Source organism: Anneissia japonica, unplaced genomic scaffold, assembly GCF_011630105.1.
Source record: "Anneissia japonica isolate Jap-2015-1 unplaced genomic scaffold, ASM1163010v1 scaffold287871_len1641731_cov197, whole genome shotgun sequence".
In the NCBI taxonomy this organism is placed as follows: domain Eukaryota; kingdom Metazoa; phylum Echinodermata; class Crinoidea; order Comatulida; family Comatulidae; genus Anneissia; species Anneissia japonica.
This window is the reverse complement of record NW_022712275.1, coordinates 1,336,351-1,355,993: the sequence shown is the minus strand read 5'-3', so window position 1 is coordinate 1,355,993 and position 19,643 is coordinate 1,336,351. Positions and strand designations below refer to the sequence as shown.

The window sequence follows — 19,643 nt, the reverse complement described above, 5'->3', positions numbered from 1 at the left end:
CCAATACTATATGAAACTGATCATTTTTTTAATCTTTTTTATTGGGCCTAATAATTTTTTAATTTTTTTACTAAAACGTCTGTAAAAAGCAGAAAAATTTTTCCAATGCGTTTTTGAATGGAAGTTCACAATGTCATGTCCGTTTTTTTTTTTTTTTAATGAACAGTCAAAACAAGGAGGTATAAAAATTTATACCTCCTTGGTCAAAATTTGTCCGTACGTAATCCGTACGTAAACCGTCCGCACGATCTGGTTGCTCAAAACAACCTTGGAAATATGTAATATTTTCACAATGGATGTTGCACGAATGTGTATTTAGTCATAATAGTTAACTTATATATTACTGTACCAGTTTAATAATAACCAGAAATGAATAACAGCATATCAAAATTTAAAATGTGTTGATTTGAATGACTGAATTATAATTGCATTACTGTTTTTAACAAATGTTAACTAAATATTATTTATATTCACAATGGTTCTTAACCGCCGACATTTTGATTCGTGGCAAGCATGAACTTTGTGCAAATAGAAAATAGCGCATAGAATAGCGTTTCTTTCTGGAGAGCTACAGCACCGCTGTAAACAATTAAACAATGGCAAAAGTTCATCTGAGACCACGAAGATGTTGCTGCCTTATAATTGTTGTCTTATTAGTTTTATTAATGATGAAAAGCATGTTGTTTACGTACGATTTGGGTACAGAGGATAAGCAGCGAAAGGTAAACTGTATGTATTGTATTTTTGTAGGCCTAGGGTATGTATGATGATGTGATGTGGACATGGTCGATCCGTGTGGGAGACTGTCCTAAATACACTAGACCTAGGGCTTAGCTAGGCTAGGCCTGGTCTAGCCTAGACTGAGCAGACCCTGGTCGACTAACTTTATTGTGAACTATAGAACCTAAGCTTGCGTAGTACATTACTTGAGTACTTGTCTTATATAAATATAAACAGTCCCTCCCTCATCGATAAAAACAAAAGCGAAATAAATAATCTATTGTCCCGATTTAAAAAAAAAAAAAAAAAAAACCGCCCTCCCTCATCAATTTAAAACAAAGAGTGATAATCTAATAATTTTTTCTATGTGCCCTAATCGTTCATTAATGGAAAGCACAACAATTCGGCATGTAAAATAAGATCGATTATTTGAGAAAAGGCAAAGTCGACTTAGGCAAGTTTTCTGTTATATAATTTAGCTGCAAGCATAGGCTTAGGCCCTACAACACGACAAAATAATATGTGTCAGAATTATATTATATAGTTTTTGGGGCCATATTTTGTGACAGCCAATCCTGCAAATCTTTAGTATTTCTTTGGCATGGATATTATCAGACAAGGAACCCCAACTGCATACTGTATTTTTGGCCTATTTGTCCAAAGGCTGTCAACCATAACATACCTGTTTTTAACAATGGTGCTGCATAATAATACACAATTCAATTCAATTTATTTCACTTGCAAAAATATGACAACAATTGGCGTAACAAAAAAAAAGTTTGTAATATGGATGTTATAAGACAATAATATGGATAGAAAAAAGATGTCTACAAGAAAACCATTTAGTGTACAAACTCATAAAATACCAACAAAAGATACGTAGAATCACTTTTGGTTTTTTGTTCTATAAGCTGGTGAGCTTACTTTGTCTTGACACTGGGTAAAAGAAATTTTACAAAAATTAGAAAACAGGAAGTAGTGAGATTGAGATGCAAGTTTTAAACTGGAATTTTTAAAAACAATTTTGACATTTCTCTACTGTACTTGTTTTATTTTGCGGTTTCTATTAAATTTTTATCATTATGTTTATTGAGAGCCACAGTAGAAATATGTTGCCAAATTCATTTTTTTCATTCAAAAAAATACAATAAATTGTTTAAATGTGATCATATTATTTCTTATTATAGAGTTGGCGAGATGAATTTCGAAATGAGCAATATCCCAATCGCAATCATGAGGGCGCTGGCATGAATCAAGGTGACGGCAAATTTAAAGAAACTGGTGCTGTTTTAAAAGACACTATAGGCAATTATGAACCACCACCCCAGCCCCCACGTGAGGGGCCTGGTGAGAATGGAGTACCTGTAAAAACCAGGCCAGAGGAGAAACCTATGGTAGAACAGAAAATCAAAGAATATGGATTTAACCAATATGTTAGTGACTTAATTTCTTTGGATAGGAACATTCCAGATTTAAGAAATGAACAGTAAGTAGGCCTAGTGAAGAAATGTATCCAGTTTGTTTTTATTTTGGTTTTTTTAACCATTCAGTTTCTCCTTTTTTTGCCCTCAATAAACTTAAATATTAGAAATTTGGGCCTACTGTATCATCAGCTTTATCAACTACAGGGTTCCATTGCTAAGTGAGCAGATGAATGTCCTATGGTGTTGTTTTGTCAGCATGTACTATGTTTTATTTCAGCTTTCTCTATTCTCAGTAGCACATTCAATTCGAAGGCATAGTTTTCATTATGGACATTAAATGCAAATTATTAGTAAATGCACATTGAAAGTGAGAAATACAAATTGCATACTGTAAAGAAAACCATTAAAAAATGTTGATACAGTAAAGAGATTCCAATGAAAGCGCATTCTTAATATTTAATGAGATACAGAGCATCCAATATTTATTAATAAAAATTGTAGCCATGTTAGTCTTCAATAATAGATCAGTGAAGCTGGGCACTCACTACAGTACGTCGCACGACGAATCCAAATACGTTTCCCTTTAGTGCTAGACGACATGACGCCGTCTGATGATTGTCAGTGGCAATCTGATCGGCATTAAAAACAATCTGCTGCACGCGCATCATGGCGCTGTGTTCTCCATAGAATCACGTCGGCCTATGACCGTCGGTCGCAATGACTGGCCGCCTTAAGTCTCCTGATGAAGTCCACTGTGCGGGCAAAAGCTAGAGAATAAATTTTATACAAATTAGTCTTTAAAGTGCTGCTGACATTTCTTTTATAAAATTTATTGAGAAATTCTGTCAGTATTGAGTAAGATACATTTTTGTGTTTTGTATGATCATTGTATAGCTCAATACTCTTCATGTTTTACCATGGCACCTATTGCCGAGCTGGTGATTTAATTAACTACTACAGTATCTTTGTGAAGTACCGTCTACTGTAATTTTACAGCAATAACAAGGCTCATTTACATAATTTGATCATAATAATAAATAATAGTTGGATTTGTATAGCGCATCATGTGAAAAAGCCTCTATGCGCTTTTTCAGGTCTTTTCACATTGCATAAATTTGTTAATGATTGTAAATGTAATTCTTAATTTTAAAGTTAAAGTGTGCATTATTTACCATTGTTAGGATCCCCCTCCCCCCACCAATGTGAGATTTGTTGGCTGCCTGGGAGGGGAGCCAGTGGCAGATCTAGCTATTTAAAATAGAGAAAGGTCCAGGTAGGGGCTTTAACAGATGGAGGGTCTATTCATAATTATGGCACCTTTAGATGGCTGAAAGGGCACTCTCACACCTAAATTTGAATTTTCCTTTTTTCTCCATTTTTAAGAGTAATTTTATAAAAATTTGAGGGGGAGATGGGGTGCGGTGCAGTCGGCTCTCCCTTGAATCTGCCACTGGGAGCCTGACATATTTTCCATTTAATATGTGGTAGTTTTACAACTAATTTCTGTACTTTGAAATATCTTGACTTTATTTACTTTACCTTTTTATTTTTTATGCTAAAATAATTTTGTACTAAAGATACCTATATGCAGAAAATGATAAAACAAATAGTTTTATATCATTTAACATTAAATTGTTCAGGTGACTCTTTGGTTTCTATAAGTAAACCAGATACAGTACTGCAATATTATTTTGTTTGTGTTGTAATTTCATACAGTACAGTACTGTATGCTATGCATTTGTAGGATCCCCGAAGCTTAGAAATACTGGGTTGGCGGCGGCTCTAGAATATATGTGCTAAGCTGTCCGACAGGAGGACTTGAGCTTGTAGGCCCAAGCTGGGAGAAGGGCTTTAGAGAGGGGGTTCCCCTCCCAAATGAGATTTTTTTCAGAATAGGAACCTCTGGATGGTTGGAAATGGACAAGCTCTGTCCGACGGGGGGCTTGATCTGTCCGGTGGGGGAATTAACCCAACCCTCCGAGATGCTACGTTTCTGTTATTTTTTTCGTTAAATATTTAGTTTCTTTATGGCCTTGCATGGCCCTTATGAAGAACACCCATGGGTGATTGAAGTGTCTCCATGTTTATTTATTCCAGCAATTAAATGCCAGTAAAACTTGCTTTGAGAGAACACTGAGACGTAACAACACCACTTAAAATATTTTAGCCTTGCATATTCTGATTATGAAATAGTGCTGATAATTTTGATCATCTTTTATGTGTCTGTTAAATTACAGGTGCAAGTATTGGCACTACCCAGAAAAGCTTCCAACGACCAGCGTGATACTTGTTTTTCATAACGAGGGATGGTCAACACTGCTACGTAATGTCCACAGTATAATGAACCGTACCCCACCCCAGCTACTACATGAGATCATATTAGTGGATGACTTTAGCACAAAAGGTGAGATTACTGTAGTTGTGTACAATATTACGACAAAAAAAAAATTAAAAAAATATTGTGTTGCAAATTGGCCCAGCTGGAATGGATGCAGGGGGAGGGGGTACAACAATGCGAATTGTATAAGAAAAATAATTGTTGTATTGTGTTGTTGATTTATTATTTTTGTCATTGAGAATATAGTACCAGTAGGATTTCAAAAGTATGAGAGTGAAATTGCCGGGCACCTTGAGGTCCATATTCTCAAAATGTTCTCACCTCGGCCCTGGTGCTAAAATGGTGTTGATTCTGACGCACCTCCTACTGCCAAATCCTGCATCCGCCCCGGTCTAGCCCTAGAGTAAGTGCCAACCATCAGCCTCCCTTGCATTTTGGTTGATAAAATGATTACTACAGTGCTAACATTTTGTGTTATGATATATTGTATTAAGAAAATGACAAAAAAAATTAACAAATAATTTGGAAATTAATTTGCTCATTTTGCAGTAACATACAAATTATTAACTAGAGCATAGAAATTTTTAAATTTAAAAAATGTGTACCCCTATGTTGGTACTGGATAATGATAATAAAAGTAATAAAACACTTACAGTGACTGAAGTGTATGTATCATTAGCTGTATAATTATGGCTAAACATTTTTTTATATAACATTAATTTCTATGTTCAAGTTAATAATTTGTATGTTACCTCAAAATGAGCAAGTTAATGTCAAAAATTATTTTTATGATTTTTTTTTTGGTATTTTGCATGGGACAATGCATCATTAATACTGTTAAATTAATTATTTAAAGCTTAAAAATTGGTATTTTGACATACAAGATTTGGTATCCTTGCTAAAACAATTTATATATTTGTTTTTAATCTGACCCTAGGCTTTTGGTTGTTTTAGTGTGATAGAGATACTTACCTGAGAGGTGCACGTTACAATTTAGTGAATTGTTAAAATATTATCATGTGTGGTACTGTGCATAAGCCTATCTGACTTGTATAACAGTATTCAATATATTAATATTGTTGTATTTTATTTAATCTATGAATGTTCATAATTAACTTCAGATCATCTGAAACGGCGACTGCAAGATTATATTAGTCTACCAAAATTTCAAAACAAAGTTAAAATAATACGCAATGAGAGGCGTGAAGGATTGATACGTACGCGTATAAACGGTGCCAAGTATGCAACTGGTGAAGTGCTGTTATGGTTGGACGCACATTGCGAAGTCGGCCACAATTGGCTCCCACCTTTGCTTACACCTATTGCTCAGAACAGGTAAGGTTTACGTAGAGTTATCAACAGTTACATATTGATTCCCTACCACATATGTTATAGGTTGTTAATACCGGTAGATAAAATTATTATATCTTCTTCCATATTCAGTTTAATATCATATAACAAATTTATTGTGTATTATGCAAGCCCCTTTGGCTGTGCCAGTGGGGATTCAAGGGGACATACAACACAACCACTCTCCCAGCCCATGCCTGTCCAGAAACCCTGGATCCCTGTCGAGGCAGAAGCCAATAATTTTGTCTGGGAGCACTTCATTGAAAAAGCATTTTACAGTCCAAGAGTGCCATTTCCAGGCACAATCAATCAACCAGTAATAATTGTATCTCCAAATTTCTTTGTAATTTTTATGTTTCATAATGATGTTTACATGTCTTTCTACTCAGAACTACAGTGGTGAACCCTATCATAGATGTCATTGACAACCAGGATTTTAAATTCTATGCACAAGGCTCTGGTGAACCAGATCGAGGTGGGTTTGACTGGAGTCTCTACTGGAAACACTTCAATCTTCCAGACTTTGAGAAGAAAAGGAGGAGGTACTCTACAGAGCCATGGAGGTATAGCATTTGAAAGCTAATATAAAGTAGTGGATGATTATATATATTTTGGCAAAATAATAGAATAGGATAAACATAATACAAAGAGATCAAGCAGGGGTGGTGCCAGTGGGGACTTCCAGACCCCCATCTGGAAGAGCTGCTCCCTATCGCTCATAGTCGGGCAAATCCTGGTGCCACCACTGAGATTAAGATTAATGATGTATACACATTTAGGTTTTACATTTTCTGATTGCAGGGACATATAAGAACATATTAACTACTATATAGATCTTGCTATTTGAAAAAAAAAATTCAACCTAAAAACGTATATTTATTTATAATAACATTTTTCCTTAATCTAATAATCAAAGGGGAGTCTGCTTAAAAACACTTCCCTTTGTTTTTTGGGTTTTTTTTGTTTTTTTTAAACTCTGTATTATAAGTCATATTAAACATCCAAGTAAAGTTTAGGTGAGAAAAATTGACTTACAGTAGTGCAATAAACATACATAATCATACACCAAATTAAATATATGCCACCACCACTGCTCATTTTTAAAGTATCTTGCATCCCAAAATATATTAATGGTGTTTTTTTTTTTTGACAGATCACCAGCCATGGCAGGGGGATTATTTGCGATGGATAGGAAGTACTTCTTTGAACTGGGTGCTTATGATGAGGGCCTGGAGATTTGGGGAGGGGAGAACTTTGAGCTGTCCTTCAAGATTTGGATGTGTGGTGGATCACTGCTGTGGGTTCCTTGCTCAAGGGTCGGTCATATCTATAGAATCATGGGACGTGTTCCCTACTCTGCCCCCAATGGAAGCATGTTGGTTATAGGTGAAAGGGTAAGGGTATTTTATTTATTATTTTGTTTTGTTTATTTGGTTTTTTTAAATTACTTATTTATTTATTATTTATTATTTATTTATATTATATTTACTTTTTTTTTCTGATGTGAAGCACATATTTCAGCTTTTCTGGCATTATGCACTATAGAAGTCTATCATTATTGCTGTCATCATTACCATCACTATATCATCATTATTTTTATTATTATTACTATTATTAGTTTCTCATATTATCCCGGTTATCAAAAAAGACCAGATGTATTGGTCTAGCCTGCACCTTGAATTTTTATATAGTAGCTATTCTATTCAAAGATAAAATAAATAATGCAATATTATTTAATTGGTAAAATTATTTAATGTATAACCTCTTTCATTTATTTGTTGTTATAATCTCCATTTTTTTCTCAATTATAAAAAGAACTTGCGAAGGGTTGTTGATGTCTGGTTCGATGATTATGCCAAGTATTTCTACCGCAGTAAGCCAGAGGCACTAATGGTTGATCCGGGAGACCTTTCTAAGCAGCTAAACTTCAGAAGAACTCATGACTGCAAGGACTTTGACTGGTTTATGAAGGAAATTGCACCAGATATCCCACTCAAGTTCCCTCTACCATCTGCTAATATTAAATGGGGTGAGGTAGGTTAATGCTTTTTTAAACATTTTGTTATTTCATGTTGGTAGTTCAAAGGTCAGTATGTGCTAGGAAAATGTGCTATAAGACATAATGGCCTGTATAACCAACCAATGCATGGCGTGACATCATTGTCATATGCATACACACCAATAAGAATATACATACAGTATTATTGTTCACTTTTTCCAACCACCAACTGCTTTGACTTCTTATCAGGTACGGCCTTTGAGCTCCAGATTATGCGTAGATTCTATGGGGAAGCGTGATGGTGGTCGAATCGGAATGTCTAGCTGTCATGGAGCTGGGGGTAACCAGCTGCTACGTGTTACAGAGGATGGACAGTTTCGGTTGCACGACCAATGCGCTTATGAAAAATCAGGAGAAGTGCATTTACGGAGATGTGAACAGCATACGAAGTACAGTTGGAAATTTTTAGAAGTAAGTATTGACTTTCATTTATGTACAAAATGGAGTATCAGAGTTCATTTCTTTAAGTGAAAATGTTGAACTTGGAGAAAAATGTTGTGCCTCATTTGTGTTTTTATTTCTTCAAAATGCTTCCGGAGAAATGCATGATGATTCTGACCGTCTGAAGTCCTATGGGTGTTCCTTTTCAACCTGATAATGAAAAATTAGCTGGCTTCTAGACTAATGCTTTGTCTACACTATCAAATTTCATCAAATAAGTGTCACATAAAATGTGATGGAACATAAGAGTTGAACACTTTCAACTTTTTTTTAATACAATTTGATATGTGATGTGGCATCATACTACCCATATATGGGCACATCACATTTTTTTGTCACATAAAATTTGATAGTGTAGACAAAGATTTACATAAACGACTTAAAGGCTTTATACATTATTGTTTTTTGTTTTCAGAACACAAATCAGTTGACGTTACAAGATAAAAACTTATGCCTTGATCATTCACCGTCTAAACACGATCTATTTATGAGTCGGTGCAAGAGCAACGTAGACACGCAGCGTTGGGAGATTTCTAGCAAAAATCTGCAACATCACTGAACACAACAAAAGAACCAGATTCACATTGACAAACCTTCTGCCTCAGCCACAGGTGAAAAGCTACTAGGATATGCACATGTGGGTTACAGATATATATCTGACTGGAAGAAAAATTTTCTTGAAGGCTGTAGAATTATAAAGCTCTTTTTAGAGCGCGGTGCAATAATAATTTTGAATTTATATCAGACATGAATATTATCACTAAGTACTAACTGGAAGTTCGTCTCATATTGTATGTATGTATGTATGTACATTGATGTATAAAGTACATTTTGTGCTTTACAAATCCAATTTATTATTGTTTGTCTACATTTACTGCTGAAGCAGTTTTTTTAGGAAACTCTGTTCACAGATAGTTTTCTACACGATCTTTCCAGCAATAATCACATAATATTGCCCTCCTGTAGTTTTATAACAAACAAATTAAATATGTATGTTTGTTTTCAGATATTTTTTCAAATTGTCTGTTTTTGGTTGTGTATAATTATGTTGGTTATATTTATTTCTGATGTATGTTGCATTATAAAATTTAATAATAATTTTTATACCCATCATCCTGGGCACTTTATAACCAATTTATAACCATTCTTAGGTAGCCACAGGTCATTTAAAAATTTACTTTCATGTATATATTTTTTCCATGTTGATTAATCTATTCAGGGCAATACAAAATAGAAGATATGAGTATTGGACAAGAGACCTCAAGAATAGTGTGCTGGTGGTCTACCAACTGTGCCACTTCTTTGAACTCCCTGTTTTTAAACACACCCACCTTTAAACTTCTGGTCAGATGGATAAGATTGTTTTCCAAATCCATATTATTATTACACCAGTATAATCAATGTTATTTCTCTATTGCAAAAGAAAATCAGTGAGTCTTAGATCTATTAGCTTACTATTTTTTTCCATATTTTGTTCCTCCTGTATTAAGCCCACTTCCACACCTTGTGTTGAAGGAGATGGGCTCCTGAGGTACTACGTTAACAAACTTAAAATTGAAATTTCAATCTTGTTTAAATTTCTAAGAAATAATGTAGATTAATTCAGTTTAACATGTTTTTAATAAATAAGTCATAATAAAGTATGGGCAAAAAATTTATAGATGTATATTTTAATTATGGGATTTATAAATTCATTGAGTCCGTAAATGTAAAGCAAATTACAATAATAAACTATATAATATATATTATCAATGCAGCAATGCATTGTAATTGAGAGTAAAATTTTGTTATAAAGAAATAATTATTAATCAGGTTTCGAAAGTGCCTCAATGAATTGTTAGTTGAATCCTTGAAGATATGTATTTTTATATTTAAAAAAAAAGGTTAAGTACGGGCATTGGTTAATGGAACTTTCCACTAAGCTCCGCCCAGAATGGTCCATTATCAACTTGTATTAATCAAGCTAGGGAAAAGAGATGAATGTTGTTGTATATTTTGAAATCTATTTATTGTGGGATAATAGCTTATTGATTGCAGCAGTAAAAGAGTACCAACATTTAATATATTGATTTATTATTACTAATACCTTTTTTTACACTAATGCATGCAACAGTTAGTAACAGGTTGTAACAACTTTGGTCACCCAAGGTTTTTTCTTCCTTTCACACACATGTGATATATTCGAAGAATGGCAGTTGGTCTTGATATCTAGGGTAGGCCTAGCGCGACATCATAATTTATTCTCCATTGACTGATAGCAGTATGAATGCATGTGTACTGAATAACTTAGGACATTTTGAAAGGGGAAAAAAGTAGTTTTTCTTCAGTGGTATCACACTACACAAACCTGTTTACAACTTGTTACTTCAAAAATATTGACAATCCATATTAATATTTAGTAGATTTTCTATCTTGTGGATCACATATCTAAAATGATTTCATGCTTTGTTGAAGATTTGTTGGCAGCTGCTGGAATGGAAAAGTGGCCATTTCCCCACCCTTGGATCCACCACTGGTGGTTATGCACTAAAAGTATTATATAATATAGTTTTATATCTATAGCCATTAATTTTGTTTCTATTCAAAATAAATGTACTAAGAAATATATTTAAATAACAAAAATTTGTAAGGAAAAAATTATAACTGAAGAACACAAAGAAAATGGAATAACTTAATTTCTTACCTAGATAAATAAGTGGGAATGCAGAAGATGTGTAATACCAAATATTAATGTTTTGCAACATAAGTGCCTTAGGTCGTTGAGAGGTCAAGTTATTCTTTTTTGTTTCTATGTATAGCATGCAACCAGAAAGGTGCAAATATGCAATTTGCATACACATTATACATTGTTACTGTAAAGGTGTAAGTTATATATCTAGTCAATATAATTTATTGACTGTCTATCAGTGATTGATAATTATATTTAAACATATCAATAATATTTATATTGTTGTTTGTAAATATTGGTGCCATGGTACTTAAATGTTTTATAAGGTTGTTTTCTGGCTTAGGTAAATCATTTTATATCATGTAAATCTATTTAAAAATTGATTTTTTTCACAGTAATATGATGGGGGCCAGTGGTTTTGAAAATAAGAAAGTGCTGTGTTGTGAACAACCTCCTTTCCGCTAAACCCCATCCCTTAAATATTGTCACCTAAGTCCCACAAATCTATAACGTAAATCTGTGTGTTGGTGAACGGTGTGTGACAGTGCTTGTAGGACTTGGAAGTATTCCTGAGTCTGTTCTGATTGGTCATTTGTTAAGTTTGATTGACATCCCCTGGAAAGGTTCATTAAAATCTAATGAAGCTTGGAAGGCTAAGTGTTGGAATCAGTTTCTGAATGTTGTTACTGTATATCAGCCAGTTATTTCATTTGCTGTACTCACTTTAATAACATTTTAATTATTCTCCAATTGTTTTTATATCTTACCTAATATTTATATATATTATTTATGTTCAAATGCTAGATTCCCTTTTGCCCTGAGCATCCTTTTTTGATTAGAATCCTCTGAGCATTTTTTTGCTCAAAATCTACTTAAAATCATATTTTGCTCAGAAGCATTATGCTCCAAAACATCCTGATCCCCATTTGTATTTAGTTAGTGTGCATTTTCAAGCATTGTACAATAAAGTAACAATACGATATTATTAGACACATACTGTAAATTATTTCTACAGTATAACAAATCAAGTGATGAAAAACCAATGTCTTTCTTAAAGCTGGTTTTCCATTAGGCATACTTTATTCGCAAAAATAAAAAGCGTTAATTCACTTCCTGAGCTTTGATTGGTTGCGTATTTTTTTCAAACTAATTAATCACTGAAGGTAAAAACTCCATTAGAAATGTGAATGCGCATGGGCTTTCGATTCACGCAAATAAATTCACCTAGGGGAAAACAGGCTAAAGTTGTGGACAGTCTTTAAAATGTGGAGCTACGGTCATCATGTTTTTAAAATTATCATCAAATAATATTGATACAGTACATTCTATATTTTGGGGTTGATTTTTAATTTTTTCATTTACTAATATGTATGTTTAAATAATAAAAATACATCTATTGCCCTCCTCTATCTTTTTTGATTTTGTTTTTTGTGGTTCTGGCTGAAAGGAATTAATAAAAATAAAAATAAATTAAAACTACCCTGTGCGGAAGTTGTCTACGTGAGTAATTTAAAGGATACTCTTTGAGGTCTAAAATTATCTCCAAAATTGTGCCTTAAATTTAAAATGGTAGTACATTAAGTACAGTATTACAAAATAATTTCAGCTATTATGGCATAAATTTGCTTGTACAGTATACATGGGAACAGTGTTGTTACATTTTATAAATTATTTTTTTTTGTCTTCATATATTGATGAATTTTATCTTTTTAATGTCCTACCTACACAATTTATTTACAATAAATTCTATAAAAAAAATTGCGAGACTAACTGTATTTACCAATTTGTCTTTTTAGTTGTTGGTGTAGACTAGAAATAGATAAAAGTAAAAGCAGAATGTGGTGTGTGTGTGTGTGTGTTCAGTGGCGTAACAATTATGTGCTCTCGTACGGCAGCCCCAGCGTTACACCACTGTGTGTTTTTACGAAGAGGTTTGCATTTCAAACTTTGTATTTTATTTTCCTTATTACTGCTATTAACCATAATACAGTAAGTGGTATATGGCCTTAACAGCAGTGAATAGGTAGATGCAAGCAACTGATGCAACATATTAAATTGATTATTATTATTGTTTTATTTTTATTAATTATATATAAATTCATTATTATTACTTTTTATTGTTAAATTATTGTTATTAAAATATTATTATTGCTATTATTATTGTGCATATTGTTAGGTATAGGCTGATGTATTATTACAATAACTCAATTTACTAGAACAATTCTTATACAGTATTTGTTTATTTACATTTTTGTGAACTTTGAATGATACAGACAGATAATTATTAAATAAAAAGTTGATTGACACTTTAATTTCATGTTGATGTTTAATTTTGCCTGTAGCCTACGACAGTGTGGTGGTGATGATTGTTAATTGCAGTACAGTATAATAATGGTTACAAAACAATTTAATTAAACAATATAGAAATGTCAAAATCCTCTGATTCCCTTCGGAGACTGGGTATTTGTTTAAAAAAAAAGTCACAGGTCTTAATGCCAACATTTCTTTCGTGTATGTAATTGCATATACATGATTAAAGCCTACATAGAAATACTGTACTGTATACGCAATAACAAATACAAAACACAAACATTGAAGTGTTGCATGACCATTGTGAAATGTACCACCTCTTTTCATCATTATTACTTAGTCAAGATTTTTATACTACCTAATGAAGATTAACAATCTTGCTTAACAATAATAGCAACATTGTAATACATTACAGTATAATTATAAAAATAAGAATAAGGATAATAATATTAATGATTATAACATTTTTAATAACAATACAGTAATAGCAATGATAACAATAATATACAAATATTACAATAATAATAAAATAATAATAATTATTATTATTATAGTAATAATAAAAAGAGGAGTGGTAAAACATGTAATTTTAGTATGCAAAAACGGTGTATGTGCTTAACAAATATTCGGCCTATACAATAACAATAATATAATACATATAAACATAGTTTCCAACCGCATCGTGCGGGACGGTCCCGCATTTCAAAGTGATTTTGGATAAAACGCATGTGTTTTGCAGAAACACAGGCGTGATCCTAAATTTGTCTGTGCGTGATAACGATTTATCACAAATTCAGGGGAAAATATATTTAAAATTTGAAGAAATTGGTTGTATTAAAACTATAAAAAGTGATGCAGTAACTTGAGTCATTAGAGAGTACAGTATTTCCTTCAAGGCCCTACTTATTTCACTAATGAGTTACTAAAAATTGATCAGTAATGAAATGTACGCCTACATAGTTCGGGTGCTATTAAACATAGGCCTACATTGAAACTCAAATTGACTTTATTAATAATATTTTTGCTTATGTACCTGTATTATCAACAAACACTCCCTGAAATCGTTTTAAAACAGCTTAAAAATGCTCAGATCGTCGGAGGTGTCAGATCGTCGGAGGGGGGGGGGGGGAGGTATAGTCACTCACGCATTTCAAATCTCTCAGGTTGGTAACTATGAATAAACAATCAACAAACTACCGGGTTTCTGGGTTAATTTGCAAGGTACTACATGGCTCAACTATTTTTTACTTAGGGGTTAATTTAAAAATCGCACACAAATCATACGACGTCACTGACAACGCCCGGAACGGCAACTCGAATTTGAGATTAATTTTTCGAATAAAGTTATACTAAATAACCTCTAATGACGAACTATTGTCTTCAGTTTTCTTTGTTAGTCATCCAACTGTCATTTTATCTAATTTGTTTTCGGTGATATTACCATTCTCAATAAACTATAAAACACACACATAACAACGTCACGTTAGATCGATCGGTGGGACGCCCTGGTGACGCCGGTAGGGTCAATGTTCGTCGGAAGGTATCAAGATGATAAACAGTTTCATTGGACTAAATTCTTGCTTATGTTAACCATGCTTTCCTAAGATTATACTGACATTGGTTTCAAATGAAATTACTGACAACTTTGGTTTGTATCAATGTTTTATAAGTACATAAAAACTATGTCACAAATACGTATGCAAAATGCACAGGGACACCACGCTGTTTTTGTATTTTTCTTGAAATTTGTACGCCTGATCACCATCATCATACACAGTATAATAGATTAAAGTAAGATGTTTCAAATGATATAAAAATGTATGCAAACATGCCTTTGGAACAGTTTTTTTTTTTTTTAGTTTTATTTACCTTAACGTCGACTCCGTCTTAGAAAGCACCAGGATTAATCACACCAGGATTAATCACCACGCTGTTTTTGTATTTTTCTTTAAATCTGTATGCCTAATCACCATCATCATACACAGTATAATAGATTCAAGTAAGATGTTTCAAATGAAAATTCATCGTAGCCATTAAAAACTATGTCACAAATATGCTTATGCAAAATGCACAGGGACACTTATCAATAAGGTCCCGGCGTCAATCCTTGAATCGGGACGGTACGTACCGGTATACAACTTTACCGCTTGAGTTCACGAATAACACATGACATTAAAGATAATTATTTGTCCCGAATTATAATTTGTATATTTAATGTATTACTAGAAATAGGTCCCTGCATTCAACAATTATGTGGATTTGCATTGTACTGTTTACTATCAACTATTGCCCCGGCGTCACAAATTTGGATCAAGACGGCTTCCTGATTTCACGACGTGCACATGACAATCGGGACGCATACGTACCTCTCTTATTGTGTGTTAACATTTGGAACGTTTTACCTTCCTATCATGCACGATAATGTTTTCTTCCTATTTACTATTTGTCTATGAATGAAATAATAATAATAGTTCCGTGCATTTTAGAATTCTGAGAATTTTCATCGTAATTGTTATTTTTTTTAAAGAAACATCGTACCGACGTCATTTAGTTTTCTACACTAATTTAAGTGTATGGGTAAACTTGCAGGGTCTTTGTCTAATTATTAAATTTATATCACCATAAGCTATAAAAATGTGTTAAGCATGAATCTGTACTTACATCAGTGGCGTACCCTCCCCACCCTACCACGAAGAATCATGATCAAGTATTAAAAAATCACCTAAAATCACCTTATTTTGCGAATTAGCGCCCCTCAACTGATCATCGAGCCCCTACTTCACCTTCGCCCCTCCCCACCCCCACCAGCGATTTGTTTGAAGTTCACCGGATTTACATGGCAGTATAATTTTAATCATTTTCTTTTATGGTATTGTAAATTGAAATGAATTTATTATTTCATCTCATATTACTAGAAAATTCCACACTGGATCAGATTTGTCATTGCATGCCACTGATTTGAGTTTCCTTGTAATTAATTGCCATGTAATTTTTTTTCTTTTCTTGTCATTTGTATTGGGTTTTTTTGTTTTTTGTTTTTTTTTTTACACTTTTGTACAGTATTGTATTTTCTTGCCAAAAGGCATAAAATAAAAATGCTATGAATGAAAGAGTGCCTGTAATTAACATCTCTTTTGTCAGTCAACCTCATGATGAATCTGGCATTAGATGGGCTATAATAGTCACAATAAATTTAATCCCATAAGAACAGTCTTATTTTATTAGTACAGTATTGTGTTACGATACCTGGATGAATAAACACATTTACAAATATTTATACAAAAAATATAAGGAAAAAAAGATACTGACTTTTTTAACAATCATTTAATAACTATAAATTTTATTAGCAATGACAATATCTGTGTATTTACAGCATTTGATAAACAATATTATATGTCCTGTATGAGTACAACAAATGATCAAATAAGCATCTTTTTCTTGAATAATAAATTTTATTCCTAACCGCCGCTCCCAAAGCACTGTGCTGCTTTAGGATACACTATATGTTGCTGTATTATTACACAGGTGGGCAAGGTGCGGCCCAGCAGTGATTTTATTACAGCCCGCGAAAAAAATTAAAAACCCCATATGTGTGGCCCGCTAAACATTTTGACTATAAAACACCTTATTTTTTACGGCCCGACACTGATCATCTGTAAAAAGTAATGTTAAACCTGAGAATAAAGTGGTATAAAAGCAGTGCATGAAGGTTTTTTGGGAGCACACTCTAAACATCGAAGTTTAAGTGCGGCCTTCGGTGTTAAAATAATAAAAATTCACTTTGGCCCTCCAACCGATATTTATGCCCACCCCTGCTGTATTATATTTGGACAATCATCACAGCACTTCAAGAATGCATATTATTCAATTCAATGTTTATATTTCATGCCATCTGGATAATATTTAACAACTGATTTCTTAAAATAATACATGAACTAACTTTGTACCAAGACGCATGGGTAAATTTACAACACATGATACCATTTAAAAAGATCACCCAAATAATTTGTAATAAGCCCTTCTCTAAATATCAGTATTTTTGTAAAATAAACACTGCACTGAAGCCACCAAACAATTTATTATTTCTACTGCACATGTTTCATCAATTTTTATTTCATATTTATTTAACTTGTGTACATAATTGTTTGGCATTGCATGATTTTCAAAACATTGATGTTGATTTAAAATATGCTTGAAAAGGCTGTTATTAATGGAATTTAATTTAGGGTCAGTAAACGTTTACTTAAAAAGAACTATGACAACCATGAAAAAATGTTTTTAACACAGAAAGCATAAATAACTTGATTGTTAATCCTAAGCTTTTTTTTGGGGGGGGGAGGGTTAGGTCACATGGTAATAATATTTCCAATTGGAGTAAAGAGTCTAGCATTTGGTGGAATCACTTCACCAAAGTAAATTATCAATCCATTGAATGCTATCAGCAGTAAATTTAATTTAATCACTTAATTAGCAAGATAAGAATTTATATTGATATCAAATTGATTACTGCTATATAAATTCTAATATCAAATAGAATATGCTAAAACCAAAACTATACAAAAACAATAAAATCATATTTACATATCATTTATGTTGTAATTCCATATAAATATTTAATTGAGATAGAGTATTTTAGAAATAGGGCGTTTGCATTTAGGAAGAACTATCCTGCATTATTTTATCAATGTTTTATTATTGGCTAGCCTCTAGGCTGTATTTCTTTAATTTGTTTAAATTTACATTACAGTATGTATTTTGGACAGGGGGTTTAGAGGATACCCACATCTTGTTTTGGACTCTGCATTTGGGAACATGTATCCAGAATTTGGCAACAGTAGGATCTTGAATGTAAAAACATATCCTGCATTTTGAATTCGGGATTCTACAGTATGGTACAATTGGAATTTGGGAAAAAGTATCCTTCAGATCCTATGGGAACAATAATTCCACATATGGTAATAGGGATCCTACGCTTTCTGAAACATAATCCCAAGATTGAGAACGCAGATCCAACAATAAATGTTGGATTATGCAAATCGACTGGTCTACATTGATTCAACCTTGTCTGCAAAAGCTTGAACTTGTTTTGCGATTTCTGCCGTCATTTGTTCCTTAGAAGCGTTTGGATTCTTCTTGACATAGTCCGCTATGCTCAAAACCGTCTCATTCTAAAGATAATTTAAAAATGAAAGAAGCACATTAATAATATTTGACAATTATGAATTTTACAACAAGGAAATTGAGAGATTCATAATTGTCATAGCTATCCACATACTGTAGCCAATGATTATTTTATTACAGAATATTATCTTAATCATGTTAAATTTTTATATTTATGCCATTTTGTACAGTATTTTTTTATGTACTTTCTTACACATTTTACTTTTTCATTGCATCAAACCCAATAATTTCCTTTTCACATGTTTGAATTATGACAATAAAGTTTATCTTGTCTTATCTTATTTCTGTTACTGTAATTTAATTAATTAACCACAAGAGGACACAGTCTGCAATGTGATTCCATACAGCATATTTTATAGGCCTACATACAGTACAACAAATATACACAATAAGAAGAGCTTAGTTTTTAATGGTAAAAAAATGTGTTACGTGTGGACTGAGTTATACCTCCATGAATAAAGTGATCACCTTCATGAATTCTCATATGGTATCCAATTTTTATCTATAGGTATTAGAGTGAATAGCTTTTAATTAACACCAGAGATATTCCAAATCCTTGAACTCAAAATTCAGGAGACTGGACATGTGTTGGTGAAGTACGCCTCTCCAGAAATGTTGGAAAATGTAAGTTTTTTTTTGTGTACTTATTCTGATTTTTTAGAGTGTCAGCAACATTAGAAAGTCTTTTGTACATCACCATCATTGACAAGGTCAGCGGACAAAAAAGCCACTAACTTTATAGTTGTTTATGGTATTTTTGGGTTGTCTTCTGAAAATACTGTATGAGAGTATTTGACAAATTGACATACCCGGCAGGCATCGATTTCATCTTCTGAGGAGACCCTGGAATATACTTCATACCAGACTCGTAGCGACGTCACTAATTTATATAAACTACCTTCATCTTCCCTTTTGTTTAGCCATAGTAAGAGAGCAAGCTACGGAGGAGAAATAAATCAATCATGTAAGCTATAGACTATTCTGTAGTACAACAGTTGTACGGGACAGTAGGCCTATAGCAGTGCACACCATTACACTCTGTTGACGTTAAAAATACATTGTATTTACGAGATGTGTGTGAATACTGAACGTTCATTCACCAACATTTTTATTACATTAAAGACTGACAGAAAGTGATGATGTCATGACATT

General features: G+C 32.9%; 2 protein-coding genes across 2 annotated transcripts; one reads left to right on the top strand and one right to left on the bottom strand.

Annotated features, from left to right (window-relative positions):
* The first annotated feature begins 503 nt into the window (after positions 1–503).
* LOC117107728 (N-acetylgalactosaminyltransferase 7-like) lies at positions 504–11,790 on the top strand. The gene is made up of 9 exons (XM_033249470.1): positions 504–722; positions 1,908–2,206; positions 4,382–4,548; positions 5,604–5,817; positions 6,222–6,395; positions 6,986–7,226; positions 7,648–7,866; positions 8,081–8,302; positions 8,748–11,790. The coding sequence occupies exons 1-9, from the start codon at positions 597–599 to the stop codon at positions 8,889–8,891; spliced, it is 1,806 nt and encodes a 601-aa protein (XP_033105361.1). The 5' UTR covers positions 504–596; the 3' UTR covers positions 8,892–11,790.
* A 6,261-nt stretch (positions 11,791–18,051) lies between these two features.
* LOC117107770 lies at positions 18,052–19,429 on the bottom strand (the record flags this gene model as incomplete). Its single annotated transcript, XM_033249541.1, is given in 2 exon segments — positions 18,052–18,478; positions 19,301–19,429. Coding segments are annotated over 2 exon segments (252 nt in total), but the record flags the coding sequence as incomplete, so codon positions are not given.
* Positions 19,430–19,643: the final 214 nt, after the last annotated feature.